The sequence below is a fragment of the Tachypleus tridentatus genome, chromosome 4 (genome assembly GCF_004210375.1).
Source record: "Tachypleus tridentatus isolate NWPU-2018 chromosome 4, ASM421037v1, whole genome shotgun sequence".
NCBI lineage: Eukaryota > Metazoa > Arthropoda > Merostomata > Xiphosura > Limulidae > Tachypleus > Tachypleus tridentatus.
This window is the reverse complement of record NC_134828.1, coordinates 58,487,423-58,499,707: the sequence shown is the minus strand read 5'-3', so window position 1 is coordinate 58,499,707 and position 12,285 is coordinate 58,487,423. Positions and strand designations below refer to the sequence as shown.

At 30.6% G+C, this 12,285-nt stretch overlaps 1 protein-coding gene across 2 annotated transcripts in view; it reads right to left on the bottom strand.

Annotated features, from left to right (window-relative positions):
• LOC143249202 (transcription factor 12-like) overlaps window positions 1-12,285 on the bottom strand; it is a 126,223-nt gene that overhangs the window by 89,760 nt on the left and 24,178 nt on the right. For both annotated transcript variants that reach the window (XM_076498670.1, XM_076498671.1), the window contains exon 4: window positions 2,326-2,351. In XM_076498670.1, coding sequence (XP_076354785.1) covers window positions 2,326-2,351 — 26 coding nt within the window. The remainder of the gene's footprint in view (window positions 1-2,325; window positions 2,352-12,285) is intronic.

Below are 12,285 nucleotides of genomic sequence, written 5' to 3'. Positions count from 1 at the left end.
TTTAAAGAAAATGCAGTCCATTATGGAAGTCACAATGAGCATGACCCAAGGGGATACAGGATTTCATGGAAGTCCAAGTCTGCAATAGAGGATGAATTTCTCATACACTGAGGGAAGGAGACACTATGGCATGAAAAACTAATTACTTCATTCTCTCAAAAGAAGACTAAAAAGATGGGCCCTGCAGACCTACAAACAAAAATCGCCTGAATGAATGTGATATAAAACGATGTGAATCAAGTAAACCAGATGCACTGCCTCTGAAAGAAGTAGGTGACTGTAAAAGCCTTGCTGAGACAAAGTCAAATAAGAAAAGAACCATCCAAGATGCCCACCATGGTCATCCAGAAACTTGAGGCAAAAGTCCATCACAGGTAGGACATTTCCTATGGGAATGTAAGGGAATATGAGAAAGAGACTGAGACATGAATGATGTAAGTCTTGACACCTATTTATAGATTCCCTTGGAACCATAAAATAGTAAGGGAAAAAAGAGACAATAAACCCATCTAACAACGATTATAGCTGTTAGGACCAACATTGCCACAGACCAATGTTGGCAAGAAACAAAACCCCTTTAAAGGTGTAAAATAATGGAAACAGGAGATGTTGGAGAAAGAATGGGAAAGAAAGAAAACTTAGGTTAAGGCTCTCTGATACACATCTCAGTGTTCAACAATTGGGTACAAACAGAGAGCAAATATACATAAACCAAACAAAGCAGGCTCAACTGACAGTGAGCCTATAGGACAGTCACCACCAAAGTATAAGAGCAGTGGAAAGATGGATGGGAAGATGAATTGTAAATGGTGGCAGAGAGTAACAAGACAAAAGCACAGGAGAGATTATAAACAGTGAGAATAAGCCATAACATTGGCATGAAGCCCCAACATATGACACCAGAGATATAATCATATCAATTACATTTTACAGGCAGATGAAAGGAGCCAGAAGAAGGCATATGAGACAAAGAAGGCAAAAGTAGCTGAGTAACAAGAGCATCATATCCCAACTAACTCTTGGAAAAGTTCAATCAAATAAAAAGTAAAAATGCCAGGGAAGTTAAACATGCCACTGTAGAGATGATAAGTGAATGAGCATCTTTCAAAAAACCCCACAGATTACCATAGAAAGAAGGTTAAAGAAGGAAAATAAAATGTAAAAGGGTAGTATGTGTAAAACGAAGGTAGGAAAATATAAGCCTAAAAAAGATGAACAGAAAACAGAGGATCTGACACCCACATCTGAAGACTTTAGAGTTTATGAATCGAACAAAAGCAATACAGCATGAAACCATGCCTTGTCATATGAGGTAACAAAGGAAAAAGGGCAAGACAAGTATGCCCCAATGTATGATAAAAATAGTTTAATATGGAAAGACATCTCAGAAAGCTAGTCACAAAATCATGAAAAAAGCTAAGGGAGGTGGCATAAAACTAGCAAAAACTTTTTTCATCACAAATGAGAAACACAGACAGAGGTATGTCAAAAACAAAATAAGATTATGCCCACATGAAATACTCTACTACCAGTTACAAAAAAGCCGTAACCACTTCTAACAAACAAAGCCAAAACCAACATCAATGCAGTTGGTAGGCTAGGATGAAATTTTTTTTTGTTTCACAACAGACAAAGTATAACTCACATTCATGAAACAATGTCACTGTAAAAATGCCTATTATCTGAAAATTTCATGATTGAAAAAAATGCATGTTGTTACATACAAGTGCTAAATTTAAATGTGGTAGCTGTATAGAGGAAGTCAGCTCCTCTAGGATGGTGTGTTGCACTCCTATGATAGCAGGTTATAATATTCTCATTCACATGATACAATGCAGCTACATCACATGCAAGTGCGTGATGTTAGGTGGAAGCCTCAAGGCTAGTAGCAAGCAAACACTGCACACATAGAGGGCAGCACAAGCCAAGGAAAACCATTATGTGAAAGGAGGTATCACAATTGAAATATTTAAACCTTATCAAGATGTAAACCAGCTTTATTTTATGTACTTTGGTTTGTCTTCTGTATAACTTTGAGCTTTTATTAACAAACCTAAACCACCTAAAACATTTTTCATTATGAAATCTGAAAAAGACCTAGCAATACCCAGAGCATATTTTAAATCACATATTATAGCCTGCACCTTGGAGATCCTTTTAATGTATGCAGCATCTTTAATTTAATTTTTGTTTGGACTTGTTTTTGTTCATTCATACAAATATAGTTTAAAATTTCCTTTTAATGAGCTTCCATATAAACAGTTTAACATGACAAAGAATAACAGATTCAATCACTCTTCATTTTGAGACTAATAATATACTTACTCCTCTTTTCCTCTTGTTTGAAACACCTATAAAATAAAAACAATGAAGTTTATAGAAAAATGAAAAAAAATATCACGCTTATAAAATTCATCCAAATAACATCAAATTGTTTGATTCATAACACTTATCATAAAACACATTTTATAAAGTTTCTAAAAGTAATAAATATTACAATACAAAAAACTGCAATATCCACACTTATGCCTGCCTTAAAACATCAAGTAAACAACCATATCTGCCTCACAAGAACATATTCTCATTTTGTTGCACAAACTAGCAAGCTCAAATAGATTGATCTGTTTTTTCTTCACTTCAGACAAGTATCTGAAACACAGCCACAAAACTAGAACATTTGCATGACATCTGAATATATCAAATGTTTAATCATATTGGTAACTTTTGAAGCCTACAGAATCTACAAGTATGTAAAAGAAATTTGTAAATTAAAGAAAAAATAATTATTCTAAAGACATAGTACAGAAAAAAATCACTACAAAAACTTGAAAACAAAACAAAAGTTTTGAACAAAAGATCAGTACGGTGAAACAGAAGCAAAATAAAGCCAGCCTAAACCACTCTGTGAGGAATAAAGAAGCAAGAAAGAAAACAACACAGTAACAAGTAATGAAAAGAAAAAGGTTTATATCAAGTAATAATGATAGGAAAATCACAACCCATAAATAAAAGAATGGAGAGATAAGTCAAACAAATGATGAGAAAGGTAACTGTAACAACAAATAGAATGACTATAAGAAAGATCAAAAGGGTAGAAAGAATAAAATTAAACCAGGATACTCTTTAAAGAAAAAAGTTCCCACTTCAAAAATAAATAAATAACCATCAATCATGAAGTGAGAGCTTAAAACCTTTTAATGAAAAAGACTGTTAAAAAAAAGAAAATATATTACAATAAATAAAAATGAGAGCCCTAAAGAGCTCATGCAAGCATAAAAAATGGATAAGACAAAAAGTGGTTCAGAGTATCAAAACCAATAATTAAAGGATTGGTAAATTATGCAAATAATTTGAAAGTTTGAGGCTGAAAGATAAAGAAGAGAATTTATGGAATAATTGAAACAAGAGTAAAACCACCAAAAAAACAAAACAACTTGGTCAAATAGCTGAATAGATATAAAATGCATCATTAAAAGTAATAAAATAATAAAAACATGAGCACAAGTACATCTTCTTGGGAATACAAGAAATAAAGTTGAGCTGCTTAAGTGGCTATAAACCACATGATCTGAGAAAAAAAAAAGTTAAGAGTAGGTTACATGCACCTAATAACTTCAAGAAATTGATATCAAACACACCCAACATTTAATGTGAACCAAAAACAGCATCCACTCACTGGGAAAGATTTCCAAAAATAAAATCTGCAAAACATTAGTTCATCTACCTGTGATGTTGGAACAACCTAGTTACCATAACTCAAATCCACACAATCTGGCCAGCATAAAAAGAAGGAAGTAAATATCAGTAATAGAATAAGAAAAATAAAGTTTATCCCAGAATATTATCTTCTATTCTAATTTTGACCATTTCAAGTGATAAGAATTGATGCAAAACAAAGTAAAGATGAACTTAGAAAATCCAACATTCCTGTTGGAGAGAGAGAGCCCTGTGTTATATAAACAGAAGTTAAAGGAGTTAACAACAATCATAAAAGAAAAAAAAAATTCAGGGTACTAAGGAAAGAATATGCCAACAGGCCTAAAACATAGGATAAAAATCACACTAATGATATTTTTCTACAATCCTCTTAATTTGACGATTTCATATTCAAAATCAGAGATGTATAAAAATTATATTTCACATCTATCTTTTGTCTTCCATATGCCACTGTCTAAAAGGGTCTTTGAAGAATATTAGAACTCATCAGTTGCAATGGATGATGAAAGACAAAAGTCCTCTTGAATCTTTATTTATAAATACAGCATAATACTTTAAAAGCTAATGTTTAAAAGCCAAAAGCTGTTAATGCACAAGAACAAACAAGACTAAAACCTGTGATAAAATGCACACTACCTGAAGCTTCCCTTTAATTTAACAAGTTCCAATAATGAAGGAAGAGCCTCTTAGATAGTATCATGAATGAGACAAAAGACAGATCTCAAACACTATTTTAACACACCTCTAATTTTGAATTCACAATGGATACAACTTTCAGTGTTTATACCACAACTTCTAGAAGAGAGTATGGTCCAACAGATAAGCTATTTTAAATAAGAAATATGACTAACAGGATTTAAGTATGGATGTTTGTAACAATTATTAACAGTAGTACTAATATAAAGTAGAAGGGATTTATAGAGTTTACAAGGAAATTAAATAACAAAGTGGTCACGAAAGATACCTTCAAGCATAGCATGTACAGACCCAGTCACTAAAAGTACAAATTAAGAGTTCATAAAATCAATACAAACACTCTGTCATAAAATGCCTAAAATCTTTGGTAAATAGATAGATGAGGATGTAGCAAAACCAAATGGTGTAGTACAGAACCTATTAACAACATCAATGTAGAAGTTGGAGTAACACACATAAATATCCAATACTTACATCTTTATTATCTAATGACTATATTTTATTGTCAAACACAGTTTCAGAAAACAAAACCTAATATTTTGTAGTAATAAGGTACATGGTGATACCACAGAGACAAAATATTTATATTAACTGGCTACTAACCTTCATTGACTTTTGGGTTCATGAAAAGAATGAGCTAAAAAACAAAATTCATCTTTACGGTATAACACTCAAAGCTCAAGGAGCTACTGACATGACTTTATTGAAGGAAAAATTATAGGATTAATAAAAATAGTTGTAGGATCAAAGTCACAGATAATAATAGTAAAATGACTGCAGGGAAAGGTACAAGACAGTTGATGTGTTAAAATTAGCCACTTTTAAATATATTCTGAGAGTATTTTTTTTTACTAAATCCATTATCTTTTTCACCTATCTAATTTGAACATTTATCTCATTATTTCAAATCTGCCTTAGCTGCTGTATCTTAATATAACTTGTAATGTTTTTTCAAATTAATACAAATATGATACATTCAATTTTAGTCCAATAACATTCTGCTTCTAGTTGATGGCAATTTGAATGGCTTTAATGAATATGATATCTGTGTCACATCCTGCTTAACTAAAGCAGTACAATTAAACTTTGCATGTACCCCAGTTGTTCTTACACTTCCATTTCTTGTGTTTGTTTATTACTTGCTGTACCTTAAAGTACCTTCAGTTCCTTTTCAAATTGACCTGTCCTTTGTAGGACTGTAGATAATAGACCAGTAACAGTGAAAATATATGCATATTTATAAGGTTTGAGATTTCCAAAGCCTTTAAAGATTGCAAAACATTTAATAATAAATATTATAACAAAGTTAAGTATGTCAACTCTCAAAATTGAGCAACTTCAAGATAACAAGAATTATTGGACTGATGCCAAAATACAGCTACAATTTTTTTCAAGTTGAAATTATTAAACTGTGTATGTAATGGTTGAACAGTTTTATTCCTAATGAGAGTATGAATTATAGTTTATAAAAGTACATGGATTAGCTACCAAGCAACTATATATGTAATAAGATTAAAAAAGTAGTTAAAAAAACTTAAATAACAAAGTAGTCACAAAAGACACCTCCAAGCATAGCATGTACAGACTCAATCACTAAAAGTACATATCAATGTTCAGATAATCAATACACAGACTTTGTTGCAAAAGACTTGAATACCTTGGTTAACAGATACACATGGGAGTAGCAGAACCAAATGGTACAGTACAGAACTGATTAATAATATCAACACAAAACAATACTGCATTGAATTACATAATATAACACATGAATTAATTTAGTAACAGTAAAGGTTCTCTAAGTTAATCAATTAGAATTTCGTTAAAATTATATATTATGAATTCAACAAATGGAATATGTTTACATTTGGGCCAGATTTCATGGCAAGTGTACCAAAAATTTCAGTAATATTTGACACATATACATAAATGAAAATATATAAGGATAATCACAAGATTTAGATACAGCTCATACCAGTCAAATTTCAGAAGGGAGCCATGTGCAGAATGGTTGAGACTATGTGCATAAATGAAAGCACATGTCCTTAATTAGGTCCACCAATAAGCTGTACCTGGGTTTTAACATGACATATTGGCCAATAGGATTCAACTCTATCTTGATCTGCACCAACTAGATGATGAGTTAATTAGGTCACAACCAATCAAACTAAACAATAAGTAAAACCAGGGGAAGAGTAAATAGTATAAATACAGTAGTGAGAGCAGCAGGAAAACAACAGAGCAGGAGCCAAGAAAATTAGATTTAAAAGTAGCCTCAACCAAAACCCATCTTAACTATATCTCATTCACCAGCATATCAAAGTGCTTCTCCTTCACCCTTTATGTAAGTTTATGTCTTTATGTAGTAGTATGTCTTAAAATGCTTTTCCTTAGTTAAATAAAATTGTAATTCTTTATTGAATTAAGGCTAAGTTATTAAATGTGTTATTAAATTTCACAATTTTATGTAATGTGAAATAATTGAAACAAGAGTAAAACCACCAAAAAAAAAACAACTTGGTCAAATATCTGAATAGATTTATAATATATGTACATATATACATATGTAATATATGTATTTATAGAATATGTACAATATATTGTACATATACAATAGATACAGCTAACAGTAAATAAATAGTATTTGTAATAATATGATATTTGCTTTTAAGTAGATACCCATTACAAATTGGCACAGTCTCCAGGATGTTTAGATGTAGTATAGCAGTTCATGGAATTGCTCAGAGTTTTTCAAGTACAAATTTTTTGCTCAAAGGTCCATCGCTTGACAAACCTGAGATCTAATTACAGCCATGGTTATTGAGGATTCCCTATTTTTTCTGGATGTTTAAGATGAACAAATAATAGATTGTGAAAAAGGGATAAGAACAATAAGGTAATAAGCAGAATAAGGATGAAAATGGTTACAGATACAGCAAAAACTAATACACAAGAAGAAGGAAGAGGAATATGGTATGGAGCCTATGTAATAGCATATGGATGTTTAGAAGTAGCAGCAGATCTGCAAGGCTAAAAAGTTCCATACGTTTAACAAAATTTATCACTTTGTTTTAGGGCAAATTAGAAATTTGAAAATTTTGTAGATGTAGCAGATGAAGCAGTTTGCATCTTAGGCTGGATTGAATTGCATAAATCAGATTACTGAAACAAAGAATATTGGGAAAGAAAGAAAAATGTATTAAGAACAAATGAGTTAAGACTAACTCCATATTTAATCTAAGCAATTGATTACTATGTGAATATAAAAGGCATGAAACACCAAATATTATAAGGAAAAGTAAATATGTTAACCTAACAGAAGAGTTAATCTGCAAAAGTATTCAGATACGAGTTACCCGAACTAGATAACAGACTAGGAAGAGCACATGTACATCCAAATGAACTGATAATTCAAAACACAATAAAATGTACCTATAAGGAAATTTTATCTAGTAAATCAGTTAAACTGAAGGTAAATGAAGCAAACACTCCAACAACACTATCAGATTTAAGAAAAGATATCATGGATAATCTTAGAAAAAGCTGTTAAACAAATCTAAGCAGTTCCAAATTAACTCAGCAGAAAAGAGAAACAATAGACAAGCCTGACAAAACAGACATATGCAAGTAAAACAATAACAGAAATGAAATTGTTAAATGTTTCAGATGTGGATTTTAGGGGCATATTGATCACTAAAAATTATTTAAGGAAGCAACAGAAACAAAGATAATGCATTAATTAGAAGTAGGTTAAATGTACATATGGTTCATGACTGTAGATACCAATAAAAAATGTGAACTGAATAAAATACCTAAGACTGAAACTTTTAGAAGGAAATTGTAAAGCCAATGACAAAATGTAATTCCAACCAAAATTACAAAAAAGAACTAGAAATTGCTCCAGTTCAAGTGTGCGTCATATTAACGAGATTTCGCAAGAAGTTAGTGTAAATAATGAGGGCATAAAATGATTTTTTTATAAGTTGACACAAGTACTAGATTGTCTATGTTAAATGTAAAGTTAGTTAAAAGAAATCTTAGATAATGCATGGGCAGAAGTTTAAACAAGTATTTTAACATCTATTGCAAGGCATCCAGTCAAAATTTTAGGGAAGTATCATATTCATGTAGAAACAGAAGAGTTATATATGACTTGAACATTCATTTCAAGAGTAAGCAGACAGCTTTCCAAATGAGTTATGATATTGAAGTATCCATTACAAGAAGTAGTAAGCTATGCAAAGAAATGAAAAGCATATGTTTTGAAGAATATATATCTTCAGATTTGTGTGGTAATGTAAACTTATAACTTCTTGCATAGAGTAGTTAGAATAACGAATAAAGGCTAACACAAAGCAATGCCAGTACTCCTCATAGTAATATATGATGCAGGAAATGTATGAATATTAATAGATTTGAGTCTCATAAAAAGTATCAGGCTAGTACTAGTAAACAACAACAAAAATGCTTTGAGCATAGTAGTTAGGAGCAGTGCACCAAAAAGTAGTAGAAAGAAGGTAGAAGGCAATAAGTAGTATACAACCACCCAGATTCCTCAGATGATTGTATAATTAGAACAAGTAACACAGCATCCTAATAGTTGAATTTATTAGAATGTGTGCCAAATGGATTAATTAAGGTTACTAAGATACAAGTAAGAAGAAGTCAAGTTATTGTTAAAGCTAAGAAGATATTAGTTCAGCTCATAGAAATGCAAGAATCCAATACATTCAACACTACATGAAAAGAGACATAATATTAATACCGATTTTAAAGATAACTGATAGAAGTTATTATTTTCCTATACTGTCAAATGTATTTCTAATACATACTAAGCTCTTCCTACACATATAGCTGTTCTCATTCATTGCTGCTCTCCATATGCACACATTTTTTCCATACCATAAATATTTAACTCCCACATACCCCACATGTATGGGAGGAAAGTGAGAGGAATAGTCAATAGTGAGAGAAAAATCAGATTGGTTTGAATGGAAATGATAATAGATTGGATTCTCAATCCCAAAGAAGAAATACCATAGAAGAACTATCTACAGATATGATTGTGAGTAAAGCAGCTAAAATGTTTGTGCTTCAAAAACTCTCAGGTAGAGCTCTAAAGGGGAATGTTAGCCCCTTAAGAAGAAATGTCCACCTTTCAAAAGCAAATGGGTTATAGGGTGTTTATTCATATCTAACAATACATATTAGTTGTTTCAAATTATTCAACCAGATTTCCAGAAGCAGTGTGTTTACCAGACTAGAAAGCAAATACTACAGTAAAAACATGTGTATATGAAATTGCAGATTGACATGATATACCTCAAAAACTGTTGACAGATAGAAGTATAAATTTTATTCCAAAATTAACAAAAAACAGACAGTGTAATTGCATACTATTCAGCTGATAATGGATTAGTAGAAAAATTCAACAGAATTTTGTTAATGTTGTCACAGTACTGTAAATCAGATCACAAAACATGCTATAAGCAATTTCTATTATACTGTTAGGCTACAGAAATGCAGCAAATAAATTCACTCAAGAATTTTCTTTCTTTTTTTATTACATAGTAGAGATGTAATGTTGCCAATGCAGGAGATATTAGTTCAAAGGAAAGTTAGTTGTGCATTAGATGAGAACCAAAAATTAGAAACATAAAGAATGCAGGTTACCTGTGGAATAATGAATGAACATTTGACAAAAGCCATTGAAGGCAGAAAAAAAACAGATAAATAAATATACTGAAACTAGTAATATTAAGCTGGGACAAAAGCTTCCACAGCCCATCCAATTGTAATCAAACAAATCCAATGTATTGTTATTTCTGTTGAAAACATAGTGGGTAAAGTATTCATAAAAGAAGGAATCTTCACTTTATCAGATAATAAAGGGATAATTGTCACTTCCATAGTACATTCAGTTGTTGACTATACTAAAAAGAAAGATTGACTTTTTAGAGGTAAAAACTAACAAAAAAAAGTAACTTGTAAGAATAAAGAGTAAAATATTTTCCTCTATTGGAAATCCCTCACTACAAGCAGTATAAATAACATAAAGAGGATTAAAAGAAAATTATTAACAGTTAACTAGAAAATAAAAACAATAATTAAATAATGTTTTGGTAAAAATAAATGATGTTAAACATAATTCTTGTACTTGATAAAAATGAAAAGAGGAATATTTAATGTTGGAAGAAGTATATCAAAATTCATGTATGCAATCATAGGTGATTTAAAACAATTAAACATGAAAATACATTGCCACAGACAACTATCTGAAATATACATTTGTTGAGCAAACAAGCTACAATAAACTCATTAAAAAATGACAAGGAAATTAAACAATGTCAAATGCATTATTAAATATCACAAAGAATAATTAAATGCCTAAATTGAACAGAAAAAGGTACATAATGTAGGAGCTTAAACATTAATTTTTTAAAGTATACAGAATTTACTGTGTAAAACAGAAGAACATAATTTGACAGATCAATCCTCAATGTAGAAACTAATAGAAAGCTGAATTCATACTTATTATCTCCGAGTAAATTAAAGAGCGTATTTGATGACAATGAAAAAAAATATTACTATTACATCTTCAGTTTGTAATACTCATCAACAACAAACAAACTTACAACTACACAAGAGCAGTCATAAAGACACCAACTATTGTAAATAGTTTAAGAAAGGTTACAGAAACACTGTTAAAGTCAACTGATAGATTATTTCAGCTATATAAGAAGGTTTCATTACCAGTAGCATTTTATAATTCTTTTGCAGTGACAATAAAAAAACAAAATCTACATACAGCTATTTCAAATAACCAACAAGCATATATTTTTGGATGACAGAGAATGATATTGAAGAATCAATCAGAGTATGTGATCCAAATTTATGAATATATTTAGTACCTCTGTTATCATATAATTACTTAATTACTAAACAAAATATCACAGTTATGCGAATGGAATGGAAAATAATTATCCTACCATCATTAAGTTTGACACAAGTCAAACACCTAGTAGTTGATTCTTTAAAGTAAAAAATGAAATAGCATTATAGATATGATATTCTAAGCCATACTACATCAACTTGACAAACAGACAAGCATGAAAAAGCTGAAAATTAGTGTATATTTGAAATTAATGACAAATTAATCCATACAGGAATCGGGTGTAAGTGCATCTTCATGCTTCAGAAATAAAGTCAGATATACAAACTTTAAATTAAATATAAAAATATCAACCATACAGGAACTGATAGCAAGTGAAAAAAATAATATTATTTAAAGAAACAAAATCCAATCTCAAAATATTAGATCTTAAGGTTATATTTTAAGAAATTCAACAGTTACATCCACTGTTAAACTATTTAAAAAATTCACCCAAAATATAAACAAGTGGCATCTGTAGCACAAATCAGCTAGTTCCTAGAAGCTAACTGACTTGCTATTGATAACATTATGCTTGATACTGTTTTATCATTCATGTGATAAATTAGCAACACTCAAGACATGACAACTTCATAGACTAGAAATTAATAAAAAAAAGGTAACCCAATGGACTTCTGCAAGAGGGGGTGACCCTTGAAAAATTACAAACATAATTCTTTCTTTATTCATTCAGCATATGCATATGAATTTTTTTTATTCAATTCACAATTTCACACTACTTTGTCCTTCCCTGAAATAATTTTTGCAGATGCCCATAAAGGTAACATTAAGAAAAATGATAAAGCCTAACCTAATAACGGATAGGAGACAGTTGATTGCTTAACTGAAGATAAAATAAAAAAACAAGGTGAGGTTACTCAAACTAGAAAGTAAATTTTAGAGTATCATTAACATACACAAAGAAGTGTTTACTAAGATAACAG